A 25,737-nucleotide genomic window follows, 5' to 3' on the forward strand; every position below is an offset into this window, starting at 1 on the left:
GAAGAGTTTTTACATTTCTGGGCGCCATTTTTTAAGATGGCGGCGGATTGGAAAAATCTTTCTTAGTACGCGCCTACTACTTATGAGTAACGCAAATTTTCAGCCTTCTAGGGCAAGCGGTTTGGGCTGGGCGTTGATTATCAGTCAGTCAGTCAGTCAGTCAGGACTTTGATTTATATAGATATAGATAAATAATACCAAAATTGTAGGAAAATATATAGGATAAATAATACCAAAATTGTAGGAAAATATATAGGATAAATAATATCAAAATTGTAGAAAAAATATAGGATAAATAATATGAAAATTGTAGAAAAAATATAGGATAAATAATATGAAAATTGTAGAAAAAATATAGGATAAATAATATGGAAAGTGTAGAAAAAATCTAGGATAAATAATACCAATGAAAATTACCAAAATTATAGGAAAATATAGGACGAATATGATAAGAAAAACAAATAAAAACGTTGTCCTTCATAGAACAACTAAAATACGTTTCATTAATACATAATTTTGTCTACAGTCTGAAGTAGATAAAACATAATTTATCTTAATTTTGAGGGTTATCAATTTCGTTTCAACTAGACTGAGTAGACGCGCGTTTCACAGATGAGTGATTTCGAATTAAAATTATAGATTATTTTTTCCTTTCTTCCTAAGGGAAATGCGCCTCAAGTAAAATAGGTCATTTTTTTTATTTCGTGACTTCCCAATCATTGCTCGGCAGACGAGCAACAAGCAACTTACAAAATAATTTAAGTGAAAGAAAGTGAACTTAAAAGTGAAGGGCGGCACGAAACTGTTATAGCTCCTTTGTTAAAGCAGATGTTATATATATGTCATGTTAATAAACTACCTTCTTTCTGTTTTATTTATGTTAAGTTTTATTCACATCGGATTCTCGTCCGCTGTCATTTTTAAAATGAAATGGTAAAGTTTCATATCAGCGGTGCCATAGATTTTTAATTTAAAAATTCACTGACTGTTTTATGTTTTCCCTAATCGTTTAAAGTCACTTAATTTTCTCTAACCAGTTTTAATTTCCACTTTTATTAATTAGTAGACAAGTCAGAATGTTCTGGGTTTAATAAATGACTAGTACTATTAGCTTTTAAATATAATAATTCATACTAGTACTACTAAAGAAATTCCCTAAATTTTTAAATTCCCTGACGAAAACTAACGCAATTATGTGCAATTTACACTCTTATAATAAAGTTTCAACTTTCATCTCATATCGCCCCGAGGTATGTTGTCTCCTTGCTCACAAACGGGTCTATAAGCAGACGACATATTCCTGTTTCGTCTGCTTCCTCTAATGTAAACAAAAGTTACGAAACTCTTACCACGCGACACGATAGAAAAACTAATTAAATTAATACAAAAACTGGTTAAAAAATATAAATTAAAGCTTGTTATAATGTCGTTAAATGTTAGTCAAAACTTTCTAATGAAAAAAATTCAACTAAATCGCTTAAAGACTGTCTTAACCCTAATTTCACTCGACCGAAGACAAGGCCTAGTTCTACCTCTAACGTGCACGAACCCACGTGTATCATTTACGAGAACCTTAGCCTCAAAATCGTATTTAAGAAAAAAAGATCCAGATGAAATCGAAAATATGCCTATTTTTCAATACGCCCCTGAAGTTTCGAAAAAAACTAAACGAATTTACCTATGGGGGAACGCCGCCTATGGTAACCTGGGAAACCCCAACTTCATCAAACCCCCTAGTGGCAAAAGACTAGTCAAACACATGAACAGACCATATAAACTACCATTTTCAGCTACACACCAAGTGACTGATGTGGCTTGTGGTCTCAATTTTACCGTGATCTCAGCAACAAACTCTGATAATGACTTTAAAGTCTTCGGCTTTGGGCTGAATACTGATTCTCAAATTGGTTTTCACGAAGTTAGACGCGGTTATCCATTACACGTTTTAGCTGCTCCTGTACCAATTCAAATACCACTTAGCGATAGAAAGACTAAAGTTAAAAGGGTCGCCTGTGGTCGAGCACACACTATGATTTTGACTGATAAAGAAGGAGTCTTTAGTTTGGGAAATAATGCATTTGGACAGTGTGGTAGACCTATTATTGAAGAAGAGACGTATTTAGGGAGCAATGTGATTCATAATATTCAGGGAATTGATGGAAATGTAGTTGATGTGAGGCAATTTGTCTAACCACATTATTCGCGATGCAGCTTGCAAGGCTTAGCGTGATAAGTTAGGGAAAGTACATGGTTTTTCAAAGCTTAATCTCTAATTTGAGAAGGCGTAAAAATGTTGTTTTTGAAGAGGCTTAGGTTTCTGCTGGGCCTTGTCAGTTAAGCCTTGCCAGCGGCATCGAGTATAACGTTAACCCTTGGCGATATTTGGGAATGCCTATATGTAAAAATTTGCACATTGCAATTTAGGTTGTTTGTGGTCAAGATCACACTGTTTTCTTGACTGAAGATGGCAAAGTGTATGCTTGTGGTTGGGGAGCAGATGGTCAAACAGGTATAGCTAAAACCTAAACATTTTGCAATAGGGAACTTAAATTGATATGCGATCTCAAAGCACAGCATATATTTGATTAAAAAAAGTAGGTCATCGCGTTCCAGGTCAAGGCGATTACAAAAGTAATGGTCAACCTCAACTAGTCAAGGGAGATATTGTTGGTGAGAAAATAGTCTCTGTTTCTGGTGCCGCGGATTGCACACTCGCCTTATCAGATAAAGGCGACGTATTTGGGTGGGGCAACTCGGAATATGGCCAGTTAAACTTCAATCAAAATAATTCCCAACCACAATTTAACGTTTCACATCATCTCGCTCTATCCCATGCGGTTGGAAAAGTCAAAAGTGTCGCGGCGGGTGGTACTATGTGTGGCGTAGTTAATCGTAAGTTGATCTCTGATCAGATCACGGTATAATAAGAGTTATAATCTCCAACAAATAAATTTAGGCAAGGGTCAAGTATTCGTTTGGGGTTACGGTATCTTAGGTCAAGGTCCTAAAGTGGACCATCTATCCGAGCCTACATTACTTCCAGAACCACTATTTGGTAGAAACGAATTGAACCCCGATGTCGCGGTCGAGAGGATCAAGTGCGGATTAAATTGCTACGCGGCCATTACAAGTAAAAACACACTTCTTTCCTCTAAGGACCTTATTTCTCGCTAAGCCTTGGCGAGTTCTTTTCAAGCCTTGTCCAGCATGGAATTGTAAATTCTCACGTTTCAGATAAAGGTGATCTGTACATGTGGGGACGCAATCGTCAAGTGGCCTTAGGCCTTGGCCACGAAAATAACCAATTTTTCCCATTTCGAGTAAGAAGTTCAGACTTGGAATTAACTCTTACTTAGTTAAACCATGGGTAAAGAATGCGCGTGAGGAAATATTTGTTTTCACGCTATAGGATCGGCAACTCCCTTTCTCGAACGACAGCTTATTCTGTATATACTCTGTTACAATATTGGTTGTCAGCACGCGTAAAGCTATTTCTCTATGTAACGTAGCTTTGTACGTGCTGTCAAGAGACAAAAAACTTCAGGATCTTCAGGATTTAAAATATCCGCGAGGTTTTTAGCTCGAGTGCACGGACCTCTAGGTCTTATTTTTAAATACGTGTAGTAGGCTGTATGCAATTTCACACGTATTTGAAACTAAGGCCTAGAGGTCCGTGCACTCGAGCTAAAAAAACTCGCGGATATTTTAAATCCTGAAGATCCTGAAGTTTTTAGTCTCTTGACAGCACGTACAAAGCTACGTTCCATAGAGAAATATATTTGCGCGTGCTGACAACCGATCTTGTAACAGAGTATATACAGAATAAGCTGTCGTTCGAGATAGGGAGTTGCCGATCCTGTAGAGTGAAAACAAATTTCCTCACGCGCATTCTTTATCGATGGTTAAATTAACGTCTTTTGAATACTTGCATTCTAATTAAAGGTTTGCGTACCAGCTAAAGTAATTAAAGTTAGTTGCGGAGTCGAACACACTGCTACCTTATGTGAAACATTCGCTTAAAATATTTCTCATGTACTGTATGAATAAATAGTTACAAATCCTGAAAACATTGTTATAATTTCACCTACGCCATTGAGCATATAACGCTACAATAAAAAATTTATTTTGTACTAAGAAATAAATAATAGTAGTACAAACACACCAGATATATATGTATATATATATATATAGTTCTCTGTTTTGAAACGTTTTTTTATCAATGACAATCTTATTTCCCAGCCATTTATGTATGGACAGATCCAAAACTTTTAGGCTTATTTTCATATATATTTTTCTATTCGTGATTTAAAAAATATTGTCACACAAAATATGCACCCGATCACACACAACACACGGTTAGTTGCGCAGGCGCAGCTGTATTTATAATCAACTAAAAAATTTCATCAAAAGATGTTACATATATTCAATATATTTATCAACAGTTAATGTATGTTTCCGTTATCGAGGGCAAAAACCACATGTATCACAGAATAAAGGGGGATTATCATTATTATTTTTGATACAAAAAAATAATTATTGAAAATAGGCCAAAAAATAGACTTAAATCATGTGTAGACCATTTTTTTTGTTATTTTGTTTGTTTAAATAAATATATGTTTGTTTATTATTTTATATATTTATTTTTAGGGTTAGTTATAAATTTCTCTGGATGCCAGTTACTGTAATATGGTTGGTTAGGTCAATGTCACACTGGGGGAAGGGAGGGTAGGAAAAATACGTGATGAATGACGTCACTGAGCACTCTGAAGCTCTTGCGCACACAACATTTCTATTATCACATCTATTATTTGGTACAGTAAATTCCTGAAAGAAAAATATATATTTTCCGATGAGGGCGAAATTCTCAAAAGCAGATGATCAACTTATGGTAAAAGCTCGAGAACACGTGATCAACTCATGGTAAAAGCTCGAGAACACGTGATCAACTCATGGTAAAATCTCGAGAACGCGCGATCAACTCATGGTAAAAGCTCGAGAGCACGCGATCAACTCATGGTAAAAGCTCGAGAGCACGCGATCAACTCATGGTAAAAGCTCGAGAGCACGCGATCAACTCATGGTAAAAGCTCGAGAGCACGTGATCAACTCATGGTAAAAGCTCGAGAACACGTGATCGACTCATGGTAAAAGCTCGAGAGCGCGTGATCAACTCATGGTAAAAACTCGAGAGCACGCGATCAATTCATGGTAAAAGCTCAAGAGCACGTGATGAACTCATGGTAAAAGCTCGAGAGCGCGTGATCAACTCATGGTAAAAACTCGAGAGCACGCGATCAATTCATGGTAAAAGCTCAAGAGCACGTGATGAACTCATGGTAAAAGCTCAAGAGCACGTGATCAACTCATGGTAAAAGCTCAAGAACAGATGGACAACTCATATAGTAAAAGCTCAAAAACAGATGGACAACTCATATAGTAAAAGCTCAAAAACAGATGGACAACTCATATAGTAAAAGCTCAAAAGCAGATGGACAACTCATATAGTAAAAGCTCAAAAACAGATGGACAACTCATGGGTAAAAGCTGACGATATAAAAGCTAAAAAAATGTCTACAAACTTACCGATTGTAATTTTCATTAAGTAAAGATTCTAAAAACGTTTTCAAGTTCAAATTTAATTGTTCCTCCCCAATCAGTCTTTTTAATAAAGCTAAATATTACCGAAGATAAATTGTAAGCACTTGATACAAACCACAACAAAAATCAAAAGATAAAACCATACCAGGAAAATTAGCTTTCAACGCATTGAACGCAGCGACTTTGCATTGTTCCAAGTCTCTGCTTTGACTAACTTCGAATCCCTGAGAGGGCCATAATGTCTCGTGCAAACTATGCAAACACAACGCCCATGGTTCGCTCTTAGTCAAATAATTCAACTGTTTTTGTATCCATCTATAAAAACCAGAGCATAAACTTGTTTTTCCCGCAAACTACAAATCGACGCAATGTACTAACGCTTGCACGAGATCTCCGAAAAGTACTTTGAAAGCGATCGTAGCGTAATCATCGGACAAGGAATGATTTGGAAGTAAAATAGTTAACACAATATCAATTAAAGTATTCGCTAATGGAATGTCGTACTGGAATGTTCTTTGCACATCTATGTAATTAAAAACGTTCATTAACGTTTACCGCAATTAAGTGTTGGCGAAATTGAGTTTACTTTGGAAGTTCACGCGTCTCAAATCATCTTCGTCCAATTTTGAATCAAAGTAATAGGAATCGCAACCATCACCTTGAACTCGCGGTCCAACGGGAGGATCGCAGAGTTCCGCGGCTTTTCTTTTCCAAGCGGGTTGACCTTCCGCGTATAAATCACAATGAGGATTTGACCCCATAGCCCCCGCGTTATGATCGGATAACGGTAAATTGCTCAAACTATCGGGCGAATGAGGGCGTGAGCTTTGTTGGGACGGCCCTGCCAGAAACGTTCGAATCACTTCGTCCAACTCGGATCTCTGATGATAAGTATGTTCCATGAGTTACTTAATCACTTTGGTAACTGGTACAACACCTTACCCTTTTGCAATGACAAATTACGGATGGAACTTTGGCTTTTATTTTCATTTTAGCGCCAAACGATGGCAAAATAGATCGTCCCGTATTGGGACTCTTATCAGATGATGTGACGGCATTGGGACTAAGATCCCCGTGACCTGACTCGAAGCCATCTGGCACGATTGGCAACGCAGTTTTGATCAAATCAAACGCGGAACCCATCATCTATTCAAAATACTCTTAAATTAAATCTATTCTACCAAATACGCGTAAGTCATCGTACCTTAGCTAATATTCTTTGAACAGGGAAATCAGATACGTTTTTAACAAAAGCTATTCTGGGATCACCCCTGAAACCCATGAATTCGTGTAAATCAGGGTTGTTTTTGATCCCCTCACGTTTACACAAAGTTTGCAAATATCTTTCTAAAAATACTCGACGTTTTTCTATGTTTCTTTTATCTTTGGGGGATATGGTCATAGAGAGCCATTTACTGGGACCTTCAATGCCTACAAAGGGACAAATTCAAATACAGCGGAGACTTAGACAACAATATTCAAAAGGTTCTACGGAACACCATTTGAAAGGGATGTTTGTTACCTTTCATATATTTTTTGAACTCAGGCTGTTCAAGTTTGCATTGCAACGCGATAAATTCCTTAAACCGCCTTTCTGCGTAACCAGTTCGTTCTATAAACTCAACGTAACCATCTTCATTTTCTTCTGACTTTAAATATTCGTACTGCAATCATACATACCGTAAGTAAATAATAAACCCAACTACTTTAAGAATCTAACAACGCACGCACCTTAATACTGTAAAGAATATAAATTTTATTTCTGGGATCTAACTGTTCCTTGGTTCCGACTATCCTAACATTTTGAAACGGTTCCAAATTCATAATTTCCGTTACTTCCTCGGCTTCTTCGACATCGGGAGTTGGGGGTAATGACTGTTTTCGGTTTGGGTTAACTACGGTAGATTGGGGGAAGTCAACGGGATCGGAGGAGGACACGCGTAAATTTTGAGCACTGGGTGAATTATGGAAGACATTTTCCTGGACTTGATTAGTTTCGCCGTTAGCGTTACCCACCAAAGAACTAATCGCGTCTAAACTAAATGAGCATTTTAATTTGTTAAGCGTCGACCCTTTTTTCGGAAGACGATCAAAAACTGGACTGGGAACCGATTTACAATTGGATAGCGTTTTATACGCTTTCGGTCGAAGGACAGGATACAAGCTGTAAAGCGGAAGGGCTTTAAAATCGGGACTATTATCTTCGCTACTTAAGCGTCTTCTATTGATGTTGGTGGTAGTAAGGGGTTTTTGATTTTTCAGGGAAGGTGGTCTAGCTTTAGTAGCGGCCTCGATAGGTTTACTTATCATCGATATACGATCGATGCTACGACCGAAATCTTTTTGTTGCACCTTGAGATTGTTACGATTGTCTTTGCCAATATCGTCTAACGAATCGAACGAAAACGATTTGGTTTTATTTAACTGATTAGGACTCGATTTCTTCCGCGTAACGTTAATGTTCTTTGAAGCGTTCTCTTCAACGGGTTGTTGGGAACTGTTACCATTTACGTCTTTGGAATTAGGAGGGGAATAATCAAGGGGACCATCTAGTAGGTAGGCGAGTCCCCACATAATCCAACTAGGATCCGAGAGAAGGGTTAAAACGGGGACTAATAATTGTTGTGTTAATATATCGGTGACTGTAGCCCGCGCAAGACGGCATTGTAATACTTTAGAAGGGCCAACCATGTCGATTAAAATTTCGCATACGTTAGAAATGTAAATTTTCTCTGATTTTTGGTCCCTCATTGCTGGATGTGTTAGCTGTGAAAATACAAGATACGAACGTTAAGGTTCTAATTCGATCAGGCGAGATATGCTAAATTATCAAACACTTACAACAGAATCAAATCCTTTGGCATTTGACATTTTCCCACTAGATTTTCGAGTAACAACGTATAAATGATTGAAGGCTATTATCAGAAGTTGATTGGCTAACTGATTCAAATTAAGCCTGGAGACACGGTACAATGCCGCAGCGAAGACATCCTCTAACACTTCCTCAATTTCTTTGGGAAAATCCTCATTTTGACTCAGATAATGATACCAAGTTTTAATATGATGCTCCGATATGTTGGTAACGTAAGTCTTAAATTCATCAGAGGCTAATGGTATCTTTCGTTTACTGCAGTAACGTTTAGACGAAATGGTAAAATCAACTCCTTCGTCGGAGGAATCATTCTGGTTATCCGTGACCTTTTTATTTTTGGATGATATCCGTTGATAGAGAGCGATAACCCACGGTAAAAGATACCCGCTTGAAAAAGTCACTATTTTTCTACGTCGATACGCTGGGTAACGTAAGGGAGCTTTTCGAAATTTTTCAGCTGTACGTATCAGCCAGGATTGTAAGGCTTTCGAAACCCAATAATATGATAAAAATCCGCAAAATATAGCACCAAGAGGTGGAAAAAGTGTATCAGCCAGCATAACCGAGGCGAAAACCAGCGAAAGGAAAATAAGGTAGATTTTGGGGAACATTGCAGCTGAGAGTAATCGAGACATTCATTTCAAGTGTGTGGCGAAGTTTTTACATAATCTAATTTAAAATTAAAAAACAAATTTACGTTATGAAAACACTGTAACAATTCGGTGATCTTGGCCTAGTATTAAATTGAATTGGTTCAGGGTTAATTGGCTCAACATGTTTATTTATATTTAAACCTATATTAATTTGGCTTAATAATAAAATTAATGTACTTGATTTATTGTTAATTTTTATAGTAATTACGCTTAATTTAATTGACAAAGAAAATAAAATAAAACATACCTAATCTAACTCCCCAAATAATTTAGTATTTTGCAACTTGCACTAGCAGAATTCCAGACTCCCAGTATGCCTAGGGGCAAAGGCCCCGAAAGCTAACAAGACTAGACAGTGAAATTAAGTGTATTATGATGCAATGGAGTAATTATAACGTAGTGACAATTAAGTTTAATTTAAATAGTCTTTCATACAGCATAGTCTCCCTAAATAATACTCTATGATGGTAAAATACTATTGTCAGGAGCAGGCTGGGAAATAGCACACTTCCTCTGGTCCAAAACCAGTTTATTAATTGCTTGGACTAGTTTTTTAATTCAAGAAGTGGGGGTTACTGGTCCTCGGGACCAGTTTATTAATTGCAAATCTATTGGAGAGCAAAGGCTGGGACCAGTCCGGAGACCAGTAAATGATTTCAGACACTAGGGGGTCACTGGTCCAAAGGACTAGTTTAAAAAATATCCTTATTTCCCAGCCTGGTCAGGAGGGTGTGGGTATAGGCTTCGGAGTTGCGAACTTGAGATAGGGGAGAGTTCGAACGCACGAATTACATGTGCGTCACCACTCAATGGTAAAATTGCAATTTTAATTGCAAAATTTGTAAATAAACAATTTTAAGTGTTTCTATTCGTAATTCGTAGTCACGGTGCATTCAGTTAAACCAGTTTATTTCCGCCTATCACTCCATAGTCGTCTGCTTGTAACCAGTGCATTATTGTTTACTCAAACGTCGATCGACCCAGAAAATTGGCCTGGTAATCAATCATTTAATGCAATTAAAGTTAAATAAACGAACTATTTTACAATCAGCGCGAACTTTAATACTAAGCTATCAAAAATGGGCAAAAGTTGTTGCGTAAAAACGTGTAAAATAAACGGCGCTAAACACAAAGGTATTAGTTTCTACCGCATCCCCGCTGTAATAACGTATCAATGCGAAAAAACCGCACGTTTATCGCAAGAACGAAGGTTGAAATGGCTTCAAGCTCTGAAAATAACACCTCAGACGTATAAAGGATATTTTACAGTATGTTCCCGACATTTTCACTCTGGTCAACCAGCAAAGTTGATGGATAATTCAAACGTGGACTGGGTTCCCAGTTTATTATTGGACACTACACCTACTGACACTGCACCTACGAAAAAATCTAAACGCAAAAACACCGAAACTGAAGACTCAAAACGTCCTAAACTCTCAGAGACCACTCAAAACCAAGTGGTTGAATTACCAGGACCATCTCAAAATCAAAACTTCATTATGACTCTAAACCCGCAATTTGTCGTTTATAATAACGTGGACGCCAGTATATCGCAGTTTGAACCGCAATGCATTATTAAGGAAGAACCCAGAAGTCCTAATCCTGATATTGATGAAGCCATCTTGCCTGATTCAATATTGCCCATTGATAATGTTTGCATTGTTTGTAACAATAGACTCCACAGAACTTTCAACAATATGGAAACGCAAACTGAAAATTTTGATGTTGGAACAGATGTCTCTAGTTGGCAAACTCAATCAGTTGGAGCTAATCTTATTGAGAGTAGTTCCATTTCTGTGGAAACAGCAACTGGAGTTAATTCTAGTGATGGAACAACCGTTGCAGAAGATTCTCAGACCGAAACAACCATTGCAGAAGATGCTAACAAAGAAACAATCATTGTAGAAGATGCTAATAAAGAAACAATCATTGTAGAAGATGCTGACAAAGAAACAACCATTGCAGATGATGCTAACAAAGAAACAACCATTGCAGGAGATGTTAACAAAGAAACAGCCATTGCAGAAAATGTTAACAAAGAAACAGCCATTGCAGAAGATTTTAACAAAGAAATAACCATTGTAGAAGATTCTAACAAAGGAACAACCGTTGGAAGTGATTCTAAAGTAGGAAGAACCCTTGCAACTTATTCTAAAGCAGAAAATACTGTTGCAAAAACAACCATCAAAGATAATTCTAGCATAGCAACAACCACTTCGAATAATTCGGCAATTGTAAATGTTTGCAACAATGCAGTAAATCAACCAGAATCCATTGGAAACTGTTCTACTATTGGAAATATCCCCATTTTCGCAAATGCTCGTAATTTCCCAACACAACCCATTATGGCAATACGTCCTGCCGCTAATCCCAACAACGCTGCCATACCTTCAATTTCAAATTTAAAATTCCGAGTTGTAAGTAAACGCAACACCAACACGCAAACCACGGTCATAAGCCGACGAGATATCGAGTGTCAAACCATATTTCGAGTATGTTTAAAATTCGAGTTAGAATCGGCGCAATTCGAGATCGAAAAACTTAAAAACCAAATGCAGGCATTTGATCATACGATGGAAAAAAATAAAAAACTGTCGGATGCCGCTCAAAATCTTTTAGACGCCGAGAAAAAGAAAACTAGTATATTAGAGGAACAATTGTGTTTTAGGAGATTTGGCGAAGATTTTTTCCGCGATAGCAACGATAAAGTCGAGTTCTTTACTGGTTTAAAAAGTTTCGATAAGTTAACCTTCGTCGTAAACGAAATCGGATTACAATTATTTAAAAGTTCCAAATTATCTCCGTTCCAGCAATGCGTAATGACGCTGATCAAGTTTAGTTTAGCGCCGAATAATAAACTTTTAATGTACCTATTTGACGTATCAACCACAACCGTTTTGCGCATTTTCATGAACTGCTTAAACGCGCTTTACGATAAATTTAACAAATACGTAGAATGGCCCGATCGCAAACTAACCATCGATAAGAGTACGCCCAAACCATTTAAGGATAAATTTGGAAAGGGAAAACTCGTAACGATTATAGATTACTTGGAAGTAGACGCTGTTCATCGTAAGGTGAACAAAGACGACGAACAAACTCCGTCTAACGCCAAACACAACACAATTAAATACTTGATCGCCTTCACGCCTTTAGGAGCCATAACGTACGTTTCGAAAGGTTGGGATGGTCAAGTAACATTCCGCGATTTAATTCTACAATGCGGTTTATTGGATAAACTCCAATCCGGGGATATAATTCTATCCAATCGCCGCGCCGATACGGGGGAACTTGGATTTTACTGCGCGAAGGTTAACAAAAACTTGGCCAATCAGCTCGAACCCAATGATTTCGAAGCGTACCGTTACATTAAAATTCAATACGTCGATAAAGTAATTGGGTACTTGAGACGAAAGTACGCCATACTCGAATCCAAGTTCCATATATTTGTTGAACAGGATTTGAACCAAGGGGAATGTTCTATCGTGGACAAAATGGTGTGCGTGGCGTGTGCCTTGAACAATCTTTGTCCTACTACTGTACTACAACCCGAATAATGATTTGTTTTTGCGATGTAAAATTTTGAAACAATAAAATCATTTTCATTACTTGTTGAAATGTTTATCGTACTTCGTTTTTTTCTTTTTTCTTTATTAAATAATTTAAGCTGATACATAAATGCTCGTTAGGATTATTTCTGGTTAAGGAAAGTATACCTTTTGAAATACAAAATCATACATCAGTCTTCTTTATCGTGTTAATTAATTTCGTTTCTATATAATAACTCCCCTTATACAATCGGAGAGAGAAGAATTTACGCTACAAATATCATCGTCGTGAGTTGATTTTTCAGAACTTTGCTAAATTTAATGTTTTTTTTTTGTTTATCGAAGAATGAAGATTAGTTTCGTATTTTGGCCCTAGAGAAAAATTTGATAATGTACGTCCAATTATTCTATAATGTATCTACAATTCCGATTAGTTAAAAATATTCCGGTATCAATTCTATGACCGCTAGGTGGCGTTTTAAACCTGCCAAATTGTAATTACGTAATTAAAAAATAATAGCCTTCATAATCTAAGGTTTAATATTAATTTTCCACGCGAAATGTTAATTTTTCACGTGGAAAATTAACATTTCACGTTAAATATTAAAGCCACGTTACTTTTGATACCGGACTATTTTTACGTAAAATCCCAAATTATTTTTGAAAAATCATAGCTAGCCAAATTAAGAATAAGTTAATCTTAATTAAAACTAGCTATATTTAAATTTTCAATTTACAGGGAAATGTGGCCATGTTATTTAGTTACTAACGTGTGCTTTGGTTAATGTTAATGTTTGTTTTCCTTTTTCATTTGCAATACAAAAATATAAGAAATTTTTCACATAAAAACGCACGGTTTTGAAATATCTTTGGAATATATAAATTAATTATATCAACTTGATTACTGTTCATAATTAAAAGCTGGAATTTATTTATTTTTGGTTAAGCGTTTAATGTGTGGGAGGGGGGGGGGTTAAAAATAAATATAATTAAAATTAAATCTCGACTAATTTCGATTAAGCTGACGCGGGATTCTAAAATTATAATAAAAAGATGAAGTTATCGAAAATAATTTGACTAGATTTGCACAGCGCGAAAAATTAAAAAAAAAATGGCAATTTTGTATGTATTTATAATTACAGCTGCAATATTATTAAAATATATCTATTAGTGTGTTCCCACAAAAATAACGGAAATCTACATAATTAGTACATTTTTCTTAATCAGGGACCTTCCATAACAAACTTCCCTATGGAAAAACTCACGCAATTTTATGGATTGTCCCCTAAAACCATATAATGCATTGTAATTTGCAAACTTACAAAACAAAAATAATTAGATAAAATTATCTACTATCACAAATGAAATTTTAAGAAAATTCTTAAAATAACCCCGAGCTGTTTAATCGTGTTAATTATTCATTACGGTTTTAGAATAACTAGCGTTGCCTAAAAATTTCAATTCTTTAATTCTTCAAAGTTGTAGAGTTAAATATACTTTATTTTCGACTGAACTGCGTTAAAACTATTTTATAAAAAGCCTCCGCGAATGTCTGGGTTGTGGATTTCTTTTTAGTCACAGCGTTTGTTCGATAAACATAGAAAAAAAGAACTTAAAAAATATTATAGGGAACATAGCCTTCCTTGTGTTATCTTTGATTTAACTAAAATACTGGCTCAAGTCGTCTCCGTCTGCGATAACTTTGAGAAGTCCTCTAAGATACTGATCGAACAATCTCTCAGAGAAAAAGGGTGTTGAAGGTAAAAATCCTTCCATGAAACCTATATGTCCACCTCTGGCGGTGATCACCATCGCAACGTAGTTCGTTTGACTCGCTTCGTTGCATGGCAATGCTTCGCAATTTCGAAGAAGAAAGAAAAGGTAAGATACTTCGTGGAAAGCTAGGAAAAACTATGATCATAAGAAGCGCGTACCATGAAGTGGGGCAAACATATCATCAGCAGCGTTAATACAGAGAGCAGGAACTTTGATTTGATGCAATCGTCCTCTAAGAGAAGCAACTGCATAGTAATGATCAGCTCCTTCAAAGCCAAAGATTTTACAGGTGAAGCGTTCGTCGAATTCCCTCACAGTATTGCACTTATAATTACAAGTTTGCTTTAATAAATATACTTCCCGCACAAATTAGTATTTATATCAGAGCTACCCTACCGTTAAAACTTCCTCAAGGTTAATTGGTTGATCTACGAAAACTTTCCTGTTGCTATATTATAAAATTAAATACGTCATAAGAAGTTTCGTTAAGCCTTGGTAAATGATATAGGCCTTGGCAAGATAATTGACGAGTCTGGCTTTATGCATCGTCGACAATGAACGTTAAGCTTTTGTTAAAATTTTTATGCCTAGTCGAAGAGCGTCTTTATGCATTAATAAAACCTAATTCATAAGCCTTCACAAGATAATTGAAAGTCATTAAGCCTTTGCGACAAATTGAATGCATCGTCGACGATCAACGTTAGGCCTTTGGAAAATGTTTGATCAGTGGTCGACGGGCGTGATTAAACGTTGATAAAATATCCGATACATCGACACTCGTAATCGATAAGCCTTCGCAAGATAACTGGTAAATCCCTAAGCCTTGGCAATAATTTAATGCATCGTCGACGATCAACAGTATGCCTTTGTAAAAATTATGACGCAACTTAGCCTATCACAATTAGGCCTGAGATCAAATCACTGAAAATTCCCTCACCGTTTAACAAATTCTACTAGATGGCCAGTTAAATGTTTGTTTAGCATTAGATTGAGACCAGGTTGTCCGAGACTGTAACAACCAGCGTGTAAATCCCAAGCGACCGAGACCAGCATGGCAGCTGTGATCAAGGATTGATCACCCATTTCCACTAGGTATCGAGCGGTAATAATCCCCCCTAAAGAAACCCCCGTAGCTATGATTGGGCTGTCTGGAAATTTGCCCTTTATGTGAGCGAGAACTTCCTTCAAATCATCACAGTTGTTTGCGCAGTATGTGCGTGGAGTCTGCAAGACAATCATTCCGTGTTTCTTTTACATGTATTATTAAGGTTTGGCAATGTAACAATTTATAAAATGCCTTCATTATATAATGTCTTAATTGTCGGGTCTTATGTAAGTCAATTAGGACTAGATACATTCAAGCTCATTAAGAAACATTAAAAATTCATTATTTTAACCTTCAAGAGACGTAGACCTAATTAGACACTAAAAATGTAAATTGAAATACTAAATGTAACACTAATTTCGGCTCCAAAAATTTAAGAAAAAATATTAAATTCCTGCCCTAGTTTTATTTTCAAAGTCTTGATATTTTAGGCCTATTCGTTTATTTTCCTCGCGGTATAAGATCTACTTTAAATCCCCGCAAGAAGTGATATCTAGTTTATTAGGGAGAAGGTATAAATTCGCCACATTTCCAGCTTTATCTCCAGTCCAAACTTAGATCCGGAGTTAATCCCCGCCGCCTCTAAATTACAACCAGCATCTCATTGGTACTTGGAAACTGACGTCAGCGCGACGCGAATGACGAAAATTACGTATTTTCCAACTGAGGAGAGGCGAAATAGCCCGGCCTCCTTTTACGTCCCCCCCCCCCTTGTATTTTGAAATGGGGACTGGGACTATGGCGGGCGAATACTTGGGCATCTTATACCTTCTCCCTAGTAAACTAGATATCACTTCTTGATCCCCGAATATTCCCGTGTAATTTATAGGCCTATTTTCAAAATCCCCGGACGAAAATTAGTCTATTTTCCCAATCCAAAAAATCTTTGATATTAATTAATTTTACCAGCAAATCAATTGCAATTCCACGATTATTGAAAACAACAGTCCTATAAAAAATATAAGGGAAATAAATTTTAAGATTGGGTAACAAACAGTACACTTCATTTCATTTCCCCAAGCTATGAATTTCAAATATGAACATTGAACTACCGCGATCCTTCACCAACACCACCCGACTTACGCAATCATTTTCTATCTAAACCCTAAAGTTATTTAACCTTCATTTACTACTATAAACTATCAAAACAGACTGGGTTTTAATTTTATGTAATAACTGACCCAAAAATTCTTATCGGAAACTCGTGAAAATTGAAACGAACCCCGAGGACAAAACTATCTCCCACCTTGCTTAGATATCATTGAAAATACCACTGAATAAAGTTTACATAAACACCCGTGACCCGAGGATAACGGAAAGCAAAACATCTAAGGTCACACACCCAAGAGTTCGTATTAAATTTTTTTATGACTTCTCAGGTTACCCCTGACCAATTTTTATCATTTGGAGGTGTTGAGCCCACTTGATCGCGTAACACTAAACTTTTCGTGAAACATTAAAGGGACTACAAAGAAGTTATCGGCGGGCGGGTAAAAATTATTTGACATACGTCACAGGCACCACGTGAAAACAACATACAAAGACTCCACATAGAGTGAGACTGGACACCTAGTCCTTGTTTTTCGCGAGATTGCAGCACCAATTCCCCGAAGTGCTTGTTTTCGAAATAAAACGAACAAGGCTTCTTTGAACCACGCCTCTACTCGGTCACGTGACTCTGACGTATTTCAAATAATTTTTACCCACCACCGATGCCTTCTTTACAGTCCCTTTAAACCCCTGATCATAAGTTTATAAGTGATATGTTCCATAAGCGTGACACTACCTATAATGCTAGAGACTTACAGCTCGAGCTAGCTCGAGAACGACAAGCGAGAATTGAAGCCCTACACTCTGTTAATTTTGAAGTGCATCTTCCAATTTAGTCTGCGCCAAGCCTTTGACAGCGCCTCAATAGGCGTCGCTTTACTAGAATCTATGACCTACGTCACTTCATGACAAGCTATCAGCTAGTAACCAGTGAAAAACTTATGGAACGTATCTTATGAACTTATGCCCTCCTGACTTATCTATAACCTGATTCAAATTCCCGACGATCCCAGACTAACAAAACGCACAAAATTATTAACAAATCTCAACGTACTTGCAGCCCATTTTTTGAGCAATGGGTACGAGCGATTTTATGTACTCAGTTTGACTGTCACCAGTTAGACCAGGCAAAAACAAAGCAATAACTGGTCCTCTCTTTTTTGGTCCACGTATTGGAATTGGGACTCCATCCAGCCAATCTAGAGCCACGGCTCCACCATCAGAGAGCCTGAGAATTTCCCTGACAAACCCAAAATAAATACCACTTAACGTAACGTTCGGAACAACTGATTTCCCAAAGTTTAAAAGGTCAACGCCGCAATAGTTTATGCATAAAATATGTTTAAACCGATCTGTACCAGAAAATTCCACGATTTCAAGCCAGATGTGTAAAATTTCAGAAAATGCAAAATTTGGTTTTAAATTCGAGAAAAAACATGACTAAAAGCAGTGATTTCGCAATTGCACTTAAAATGCCCGCAATTATCAAAACTATTTATAAACGACTGGGCGACAATATTTTCTAAGACATCTTAAGATGATAACGTTCTTATCTTATTTACAAGTTTAAAAAAAAAATGTCAGCTAACGTAGTTCATAAGCAGAAAACAATTGGTGATTGGTACTTAGTAGTTAAGAGCGTTAATGAATTAAATTACCTTTGATAGGCAATATTAGGTAAACGTCCTCTAAACAGGTTGGCTAGAGCCGTTTGGGCGTGAGTTCCAAAACACCAAAGTGTCGGCCAAAAACGCTGATTTAATATCGGACAAGTTTCTTCCAGAAATTTCTTGAACTTTCCTTCACGACAAGCCAAAATTGGTTTCTGAGTTTCCGAAATTAAATACACCAAGACAAAATGACTAATATTAGAGTCAGTTTCATGAAACACTTTTGAAACATTCAAATTACGTCGTTATTCAAATTTGCCCCAAACAAAATAAAAAAAAAGCTTTCTGAACATTTTACCCAGGGCTGAAGCTACCCGATTCGACGGGAAACCACCCGATCTTCCCCCGGGAGGAAAACCACCCGATCTTCCCCCCGGGAGGAAAACCACCCGATCTTCCCCCCGGGAGGAAAACCACCCGATCTTCCCCCCGGGAGGAAAACCACCCGATCTTCCCCCCGGGAGGAAAACCACCCGATCTTCCCCTGGGAGGAAAACCACCCGATCTTCCCCTGGGAGGAAAACCACCCGATCTTCCGCCGGGGGAAAAACCATCCGATCTTCCGCCGGGGGGAAAAACCACCCGATCTCCCCGGGGGGGAAAAAACCACCCGATCTCCCCGGGGGAAAAAACCACCCGATCTTCCCCGGGGGAAAAAACCACCCGATCTTCCCCGGGGGAAAAAACCACCCGATCTTCCCCGGGGGAAAAAACCACCCGATTTCCCCGGGGGAAAAAACCACCCGATCTTCCCCGGGGGAAAAAACCACCCGATCTCCCCGGGAAAACCACCTGATCCCCTGAAAAATAAATCCTAAAATTCATAATTTTCTTGAATAGTTTCCAATTTAATTTCAAAACCGTGCGTAAACTAAAAAACTATCAATCAAGTTTCTTAAAAACGTGATCTTATTATCTAATTAACTATCTCTTGAAAACACCACGTGAATTTAGACTAGTTTTGTTATTAAGAATACGCGTTAATCGGTCAAAGCTGGCTCATTTCGGTAACGATATCCTTTTGCGTATTTCAGATGAGTATTATTAAAGATAAGATTAAAAGCTATTCTAATTAAATCCCGTATCATCAATGACACACACTCTCCCTTCATAAAAAAAAAGAATGTATAGGTGTAACACTCAATTCCATGGAAAAATTACGTAATATTTCATAAGGATCACCACCACGATCTTTAACAATGTGTCCTTGTAAAATATAATTTGGATTTTGGAATGCGGACTAAATTTATCTTTTAGTTTTTTTCCTTCACTTAATTTTAAAGGGAGCATCAAACAACAGACCTACTAGATTCACAGAATATTTAAATGTTTAATATTTAATGGAGATTCTTGGTTGATACTCCCTTTAACTTAAACAAAATCTACTTAGAGGGGTTCTTTAAACATGAGGACTAACAAAGAGTGTAGACTGTTGGGAAAATTACACTCTTTGTTTATGCTCCCTTTAAAATTAATTTTCATTATTTACAAAGAGTAATGGCAGTCTCCCAGCTTTGACTATATTAAGCTGTACAGGCAAATAACATGGGGTGCCACTAGTCTATTATTTGTCGAAATTTATCAAAGGGAGCATAAAATATCATGTTTCAGGGTTTGTATGAAATTGTCATATTCAAAATCCCTGACTTTTCCAGCCAATCCCTGACCAAATTTTGCCAATATCCCTGACCATTTTAAGGCGTTTAATAGAGCCCACTTCAGCACACCTGGATGATATTTAGCATTGCTCCAAGTATGGTTTGATATACCAAACGAAATCCCCGACTTTTTAGGAAAAAACTTTAAATCCCCGACTTTTTCCCCTATTTTCCATATCCCTGACTTATCCAGGTTTCCCAGGTTCCGTACGAACCCTGTGTTTCCCTGTCTGATGTCAGTATATTGTTGTTTGATACTCCTTTTACTTTCACAAAATATTGCGAATTAATATTTTGACATTTTCAGTTTTTTTTTTTTTTTTTTTTCAACCCAAGCCTCAAAAATTTCCCTAAATTTTTAGCCAACCATCCTTCCAACTTCCCTGACATTTCCAGGTTTGTAAGAACCCTGCAAATTATTCCCAGAGACGCTAACCTAACGCAGCACGAAACACTCATTACTAACCCACCATAGGAGATAAACAACTCGTTAACAACAATACGAACCCAGACTTAATCACCACCTGTAAATTAAACTTAACGTACCTTCGCCACATCAGCCAAGTAATAGAGAACGTAAACAATAATACAGCTGACAGCTAATGTAAAGTGAGGCTTCGATTGATACAACTGCGATGCCGATTCAAAGAGAGTGGCTCCTATCGCGTCGACAGTTGTCATGTTGATCTTTTTCTTTTAAATAATATTTCAGCGAGTGCAACGCGATGCAAATTGCAATTGGTCGTGGTATTTTTGAAATTCAAAGGCTTAATGCGCTTGTTGTAACAGTGATGGTAGGGCCGTAGGCAAACATCAGTTTAGCCTACTGATTCCTCGAACCTTCGCCGGGTCCCGATACAAGACAAAACTCGAGAACTTACTCTTACGAGGCTTAACTTAAGCCTAAAATCTATACTGAATCTTCGGCTGATCAATCTTCAAATACCGCTTGAATTACTTAATGCCTCCGAATGCATGGCGTAATAAATTGTGCGTGAGCCGATTACTTAAAACCGTTACAGTTTTGTAATCCGCTGGTTTTAGATGTTCCCGTAATTAAGGCTAGGCTCTATTCCTCCCACAGCGACTAGCAAGTAGCAATAGTAGCGCGACAAGAAATACACCTGCGATGTCTCACTCTCAGCATTCAAGGTCTGTCGGCGAAATATAACGAAGGAGAACGCTAAACAGCGCTATCTATTAAAATGACGTCATTCCTTGTCAAAAAGCAGTTTGCAAGCGATTGCAGCGATACTTGTGCTCGATTATGGAATCACAACGCAGCGACATATGGAGTCGTTTTTAGAAATTAGTTGATTAGAACTCCCATAGTTTAGAAAATATCCTTGAGTATTTTATATGTTAAAGTAACATGGAAACAAACACATTAGGACGTCACTCGATGTAAAAAAAACACTTCAACAAAGATGTACGCATTATTTTTTGTGAAAAAAGATTATTATTCAGGTACTAGTGCGTTCTTAAACTACAGTCGAGGCAATTGAAGTTTTGCTGTGAAACGCACCAAGTCCGTGCGAAGAGGGAAATTTGACTTGCGTTGTTCGAAGGAATATGTTTCTTTGTTTCGCGCATTGCGAAATTAGTTTGAAATAAATAAAGAACTCAAAACAGCTGTATATATTTTAATCCAGAGACTTTTTCCTACATTTGTTATGTCCCTAAGTAATCATATTATTATTGCAGCCAAAATTCCTAGTTGTCATTGTTCAGGTGGTTGATTTGATAGATTCCTGACCTTTGAAATGGTGTTGTGAATCATGAATCTTTCACAATGTGTTGCACATATTTTCTTGGTTTTTCACTTCTTCAGTTAATTAAGTTGTATGTTTTCATAAAATAAGTGAAACTCTTAAAGCAATCATATTATTGTCGTAGTAAAGCTTTGCCAGTTGTCATTGTTCAGGTGGTTGATTTGATAGATTGCTGACTGTTGAAATAGTGTTGTGAATCGTGAATGTTTCACAATGTGTTGCACATATTTTCTTTGTTTTTCACTTCTTCAGTTTGTTTTCATAAAATAAGTGAAACTCTTAAAATTTTTAAATAATTTTTAATGTTATACAATACTGAATTTCTTCATAAATAAAATTTGACTTGGAATTTTATTAAAATTCATTTATTTATTAATTGCAATTACAAGTGAGACTGCGAATCGATTGTAGTATTTCTCTATATTTCATACGTATGTATGATAGCTGAAGAAATTCACAATATCCTATCTTACATTTATGTCACAGAAAAGGTGAAGAAAGTCACAGGAATCACGAAGAATGTTACAGAAACCGCGAAGAAAGTCGCAGGAATCACGAAGAATGTTACAGAAACCGCGAAGAAAGTCACAGGAATCACGAAGAATGTTACAGAAACCGCGAAGAATGTTACAGAAACCGCGAAGAATGTTACAGAAACCGCGAAGAATGTTACAGAAACAACGCGAAGTCACAGCAATCGCGAAAAATGTCACAATACCCTCCCTTACACTTAAAATTCACAGCGAACGGGAAGATTTAAGTCAAACACTTACATCAACTAAGTCAAAAAACACAAAAACACATAAGCCAAAACAATGTTTTAACAAAGTAAATCATTGCCGTGACTAAATCGCAGTTGAAGCGCGCAGCATCGCATTCGCGAGTATGTGGGCATCCTAATGCGTCAATATGAGACGCGCCCATTGCAGTAAATCCTTAATTGGCGTAGGTGGGCCTACTCGGTTGTCCGGTTGTGCAATGGATCAACCCTTGCCCGTCGCAATGTTGCCATTAATCGCGTACGTGTGTGTTTGTGTGAAATTGTGTACGTAAACCCCTAACGGCGGTTGGCTTGCGTTAGAAGCACCATCCGAAAGAGGGTCCCCGCAAGAAACAATTGTACCACGTGTGCATACTATTGCCAGAAGTGAGATGAGACTAGAAGTGAAGGGCTCTAGCATTGGTAGTAGATCCTGGCACTAGTGAACAAATTTGAGGATTTTATGCCGCTTTCATCGCGCCTACACTACTGAGAAAAAAATTGGTCGAGTTCCAAAAACATTTCCTACCCCCTTCCCCTCAACATAAAGCCGCGAAACACGGACGCGGGTGCATGAATCTAGTTCGGTCGTTTACCGCCACGAGCGTCTCACGCTTTGGAGGGAAAATTCAGAAACCGCTACCAGAGGGCCAACCGCTCTTGTGTTATCAAGAATATTCACTTTCGCCGAGTGAAGAATTTGGTTACCTCGATACTCCTATTCTCATCTCACTTCTGCTATTGCTGATGTATCATGTTACCATTACTAAGTACTAAAGGAAAGCAAGATTGTATACTGCTCCGCTAAAAAGTAATTGTAGACCATTTCTGAACAATATGCAAGAGTATTTAACCATATCACAGGAAATGTGTGCATGGTTATTGAATATCATTTGAAGTTTAATGGAAAAAAATCTGATCTAGTTTCTGAACATTTTTCAGATCATCCGTCATCAGAGCACGCGATTTAACTTTCAAATCGTATCGTACAATCTGTTTCTTGAGAGGGCACAGGACAAAACAAAAGGACGACATAGATAAGTTGAGTTGTTCAAGTTCGCGGCAACAAGATTAACTTAATTCGTATTGGTTAATTTCTTTGGTGGTATAAAAAAAATGCCAGTCATTGTGGACCAGACCACCTCAATGGTGTTTAACATTGAACAAGACAACTGCCTCACGTTAGGAGGACTTTCGCCCTACATTAGAGGGTCTGATGGTCTTGAAGATCGAGTTTGTTTGTTTGTCTAATGGTTCGAAATGTTTTCTTCACTCGTAATTATTAAACGTGTGAAAAATACAATTCGATCCATGGTAAGTTACTAACTAATCATGCTAATGCTAAATTAAAGTTATTGTTTTAAAGGTTAATGTAAGTAATTTTACACTTAAATTGTATTTAAAACTAGTATTAACAATAATTAAAATTCGTGGTAGATTGAGATTAATATTATACTGAACTTAGAAGAAGTGTTTAGGTTCAAAGGTTAACTGCTGCTATCACCGTGTAAAATTCTAATCTGAACAATCTAGGCTACCCTATCTAAATGATGGCTTAATTATATAATGATCACTTTACCTCAATGTGATTTCATAAGTCGTGCCTCAGTTGCCAATTAGTCCATTAAAACATCAATTAAGTTCATAAGTATCAAATTTGGCCTAAATTCTTCCCAACTTTTACTACCAGTTTCTGGAAAAGTTAAGTTAACTTACTTAATAAACTTAGCAGAAACCCAGACGGTACAGTAGGCCTTAAAAACTCATTCATCTCATACCTGAGTTTTCTTTAAGCGAACAAATCTTCCGAACAGAACTTGGAAAACAATCTTGAGGTTCAAATTAACATCTAACAATGCATTTAATAGTCCAAATTTCATCACCTTACATTAAGAAAATGTTTTAATTATTATAATTGCAGTTAATAAGCTATTAGCCTGCGTTATAACATATTATAATTCAAAAGTTTAAGTTTGAAATTTTATCATCAAAGAAAAACAATTTTAAGAATACCCAAATTGGAATGGATATAAAAAACTTTACAAAAAAAAATGGTTATTATTAAGTTGCTTAAGAAAATTCGTTCACTTAAATAAATTTGATCACGATGGAGCTTGAAAATGTAATAAGAAAAAAAAATTATCTTACATGTAAGAATCCATTGTTCATTGGCGCTTTAGGCTTAATAAAAACCGTAACCGTAACTGTAACTTTAAATTATTATAGTTTTCTTAATAACAAAGGGTATTCTAGTATTTTAAATTAGTTCAAAAACATCTAAGGATTAATTCGATACAAATATTTAAGTATCTAACGTTAAATTAATTTTAATTGAGAATTAAAAATTTTTAACGTTACCGCACCGAAAGGCAGCTAAAAAATGACCGACTACTTTACAAATGGCGTGGTAGCTTTCTAACGTTCAACTTGTACAAGTTAAAACGCGGGAAGGCTACAATTAGGCAACTACGCGCTATTGTTTCTTCGGGCAATTTTGCCTTGTTTGTAGATCTCTGTATTATTCTTTATATGGTGGACAAAATGTATCACTCCGCTAGGTAACATTCCATAAATTTTTAGGAAATACCTTAAAATAAACATAGTTTCTACCGTTACATTTTGTTAATTATATTACTTTAATAGTTTTAATAAATTTAATAATTGCAAACTTAAATGTTATTCATTAATAAATTATGGTTAGGCCAAAATATTACACGGACTATTTTATAGAATGGCTTGACTATTTTTGTAATTGCGCACATTGCTATTAGAGCCTACGTTATGCCTTGCGCTTTAGAACAGAAGTAGAGGTCTAAGCATAGATCCGAACAGGCTAGGAAATAAGACAGGTTTACAGGTCAAAAACCAGTTTATTAATAGCTTGGACCACTTTTTTTATTCAAAACGCGAGGGTCACTGGTCCTAATGACTAGTTTATTAATTCCTACTTTTATTAAAAATTGATATGGTGACCTCTTTAATTATTTTCGTTTTAACATAAATTTCGACTCCAGGAGTCCAGTTGTGTATACAACCCTAAGCCGAGAGAGATTTTTTTAGAAGAGAGAACGACCACAAGTCCTGGGACCAGTAGAAAAATAAATTGGGGAAGGGTCACTGGTCCCGGGACCAGTTTCATATTTAAGACATCAGGGGTCACTGGTCCGGAGGACTAGTTCAGAAATAAACCTTATTTCCAAGCCTGGATCCGAAAACCCTATAATTTTTTTTTTTTTTTTCAAGAAAGAAATTACCTTGCCTGCAGCCGTATTCAG

At 36.9% G+C, this 25,737-nt stretch overlaps 4 protein-coding genes across 8 annotated transcripts; 2 read left to right on the plus strand and 2 right to left on the minus strand.

The window, feature by feature from the left end:
• The first annotated feature begins 1,290 nt into the window (after window positions 1-1,290).
• LOC149625130 (RCC1-like G exchanging factor-like protein) lies at window positions 1,291-4,067 on the plus strand. 3 transcript variants are annotated; one of them, XM_089851909.1, is made up of 6 exons: window positions 1,291-2,173; window positions 2,425-2,509; window positions 2,596-2,892; window positions 2,957-3,130; window positions 3,235-3,320; window positions 3,943-4,067. In XM_089851909.1, the coding sequence occupies exons 1-6, from the start codon at window positions 1,424-1,426 to the stop codon at window positions 4,018-4,020; spliced, it is 1,470 nt and encodes a 489-aa protein (XP_089708035.1). In that variant the 5' UTR covers window positions 1,291-1,423; the 3' UTR covers window positions 4,021-4,067. The 3 variants fall into 3 exon arrangements, with proteins under 3 accessions (XP_089708035.1, XP_089708036.1, XP_089708037.1); XM_089851910.1 differs by having other exon boundaries at window positions 2,599-2,892; XM_089851911.1 differs by having other exon boundaries at window positions 2,614-2,892.
• Window positions 4,068-4,101: 34 nt separating this feature from the next.
• Window positions 4,102-25,156, minus strand: LOC149625131 (uncharacterized). Of its 3 annotated transcripts, XM_089851906.1 has the most exons (13): window positions 24,611-25,156; window positions 24,241-24,345; window positions 24,042-24,155; window positions 8,440-9,139; window positions 7,330-8,364; window positions 7,121-7,262; window positions 6,803-7,029; window positions 6,541-6,744; window positions 6,185-6,479; window positions 5,977-6,121; window positions 5,744-5,913; window positions 5,584-5,671; window positions 4,102-4,824 (listed from the first exon to the last, which is right to left on the minus strand). In XM_089851906.1, the coding sequence occupies exons 4-13, from the start codon at window positions 9,103-9,105 to the stop codon at window positions 4,752-4,754; spliced, it is 3,045 nt and encodes a 1,014-aa protein (XP_089708032.1). In that variant the 5' UTR covers window positions 9,106-9,139; window positions 24,042-24,155; window positions 24,241-24,345; window positions 24,611-25,156; the 3' UTR covers window positions 4,102-4,751. The 3 variants fall into 3 exon arrangements, with proteins under 3 accessions (XP_089708032.1, XP_089708033.1, XP_089708031.1); XM_089851907.1 differs by lacking the exon at window positions 24,241-24,345; XM_089851905.1 differs by lacking the exons at window positions 24,042-24,155; window positions 24,241-24,345; window positions 24,611-25,156 and adding an exon at window positions 9,371-9,542.
• Window positions 9,620-12,741, plus strand: LOC149625132 (uncharacterized). The gene is made up of 2 exons (XM_089851908.1): window positions 9,620-9,935; window positions 10,006-12,741. The coding sequence occupies exon 2, from the start codon at window positions 10,203-10,205 to the stop codon at window positions 12,678-12,680; it is 2,478 nt and encodes an 825-aa protein (XP_089708034.1). The 5' UTR covers window positions 9,620-9,935; window positions 10,006-10,202; the 3' UTR covers window positions 12,681-12,741.
• LOC149625133 (phospholipase ABHD3-like) lies at window positions 12,754-21,513 on the minus strand. The gene is made up of 8 exons (XM_089851912.1): window positions 20,477-21,513; window positions 18,261-18,427; window positions 17,657-17,842; window positions 16,459-16,501; window positions 15,385-15,671; window positions 14,844-14,895; window positions 14,606-14,771; window positions 12,754-14,524 (listed from the first exon to the last, which is right to left on the minus strand). Exons 1-8 carry the CDS (start codon window positions 20,609-20,611, stop codon window positions 14,331-14,333), a joined length of 1,230 nt encoding a protein of 409 aa, XP_089708038.1. The 5' UTR covers window positions 20,612-21,513; the 3' UTR covers window positions 12,754-14,330.
• Window positions 25,157-25,737: the final 581 nt, after the last annotated feature.

This window comes from Phalangium opilio, unplaced genomic scaffold (genome assembly GCF_054372755.1).
Source record: "Phalangium opilio isolate 3A_F unplaced genomic scaffold, DU_Popi_V2 ptg000105l_1, whole genome shotgun sequence".
Taxonomy (NCBI): Eukaryota; Metazoa; Arthropoda; class Arachnida; order Opiliones; family Phalangiidae; genus Phalangium; species Phalangium opilio.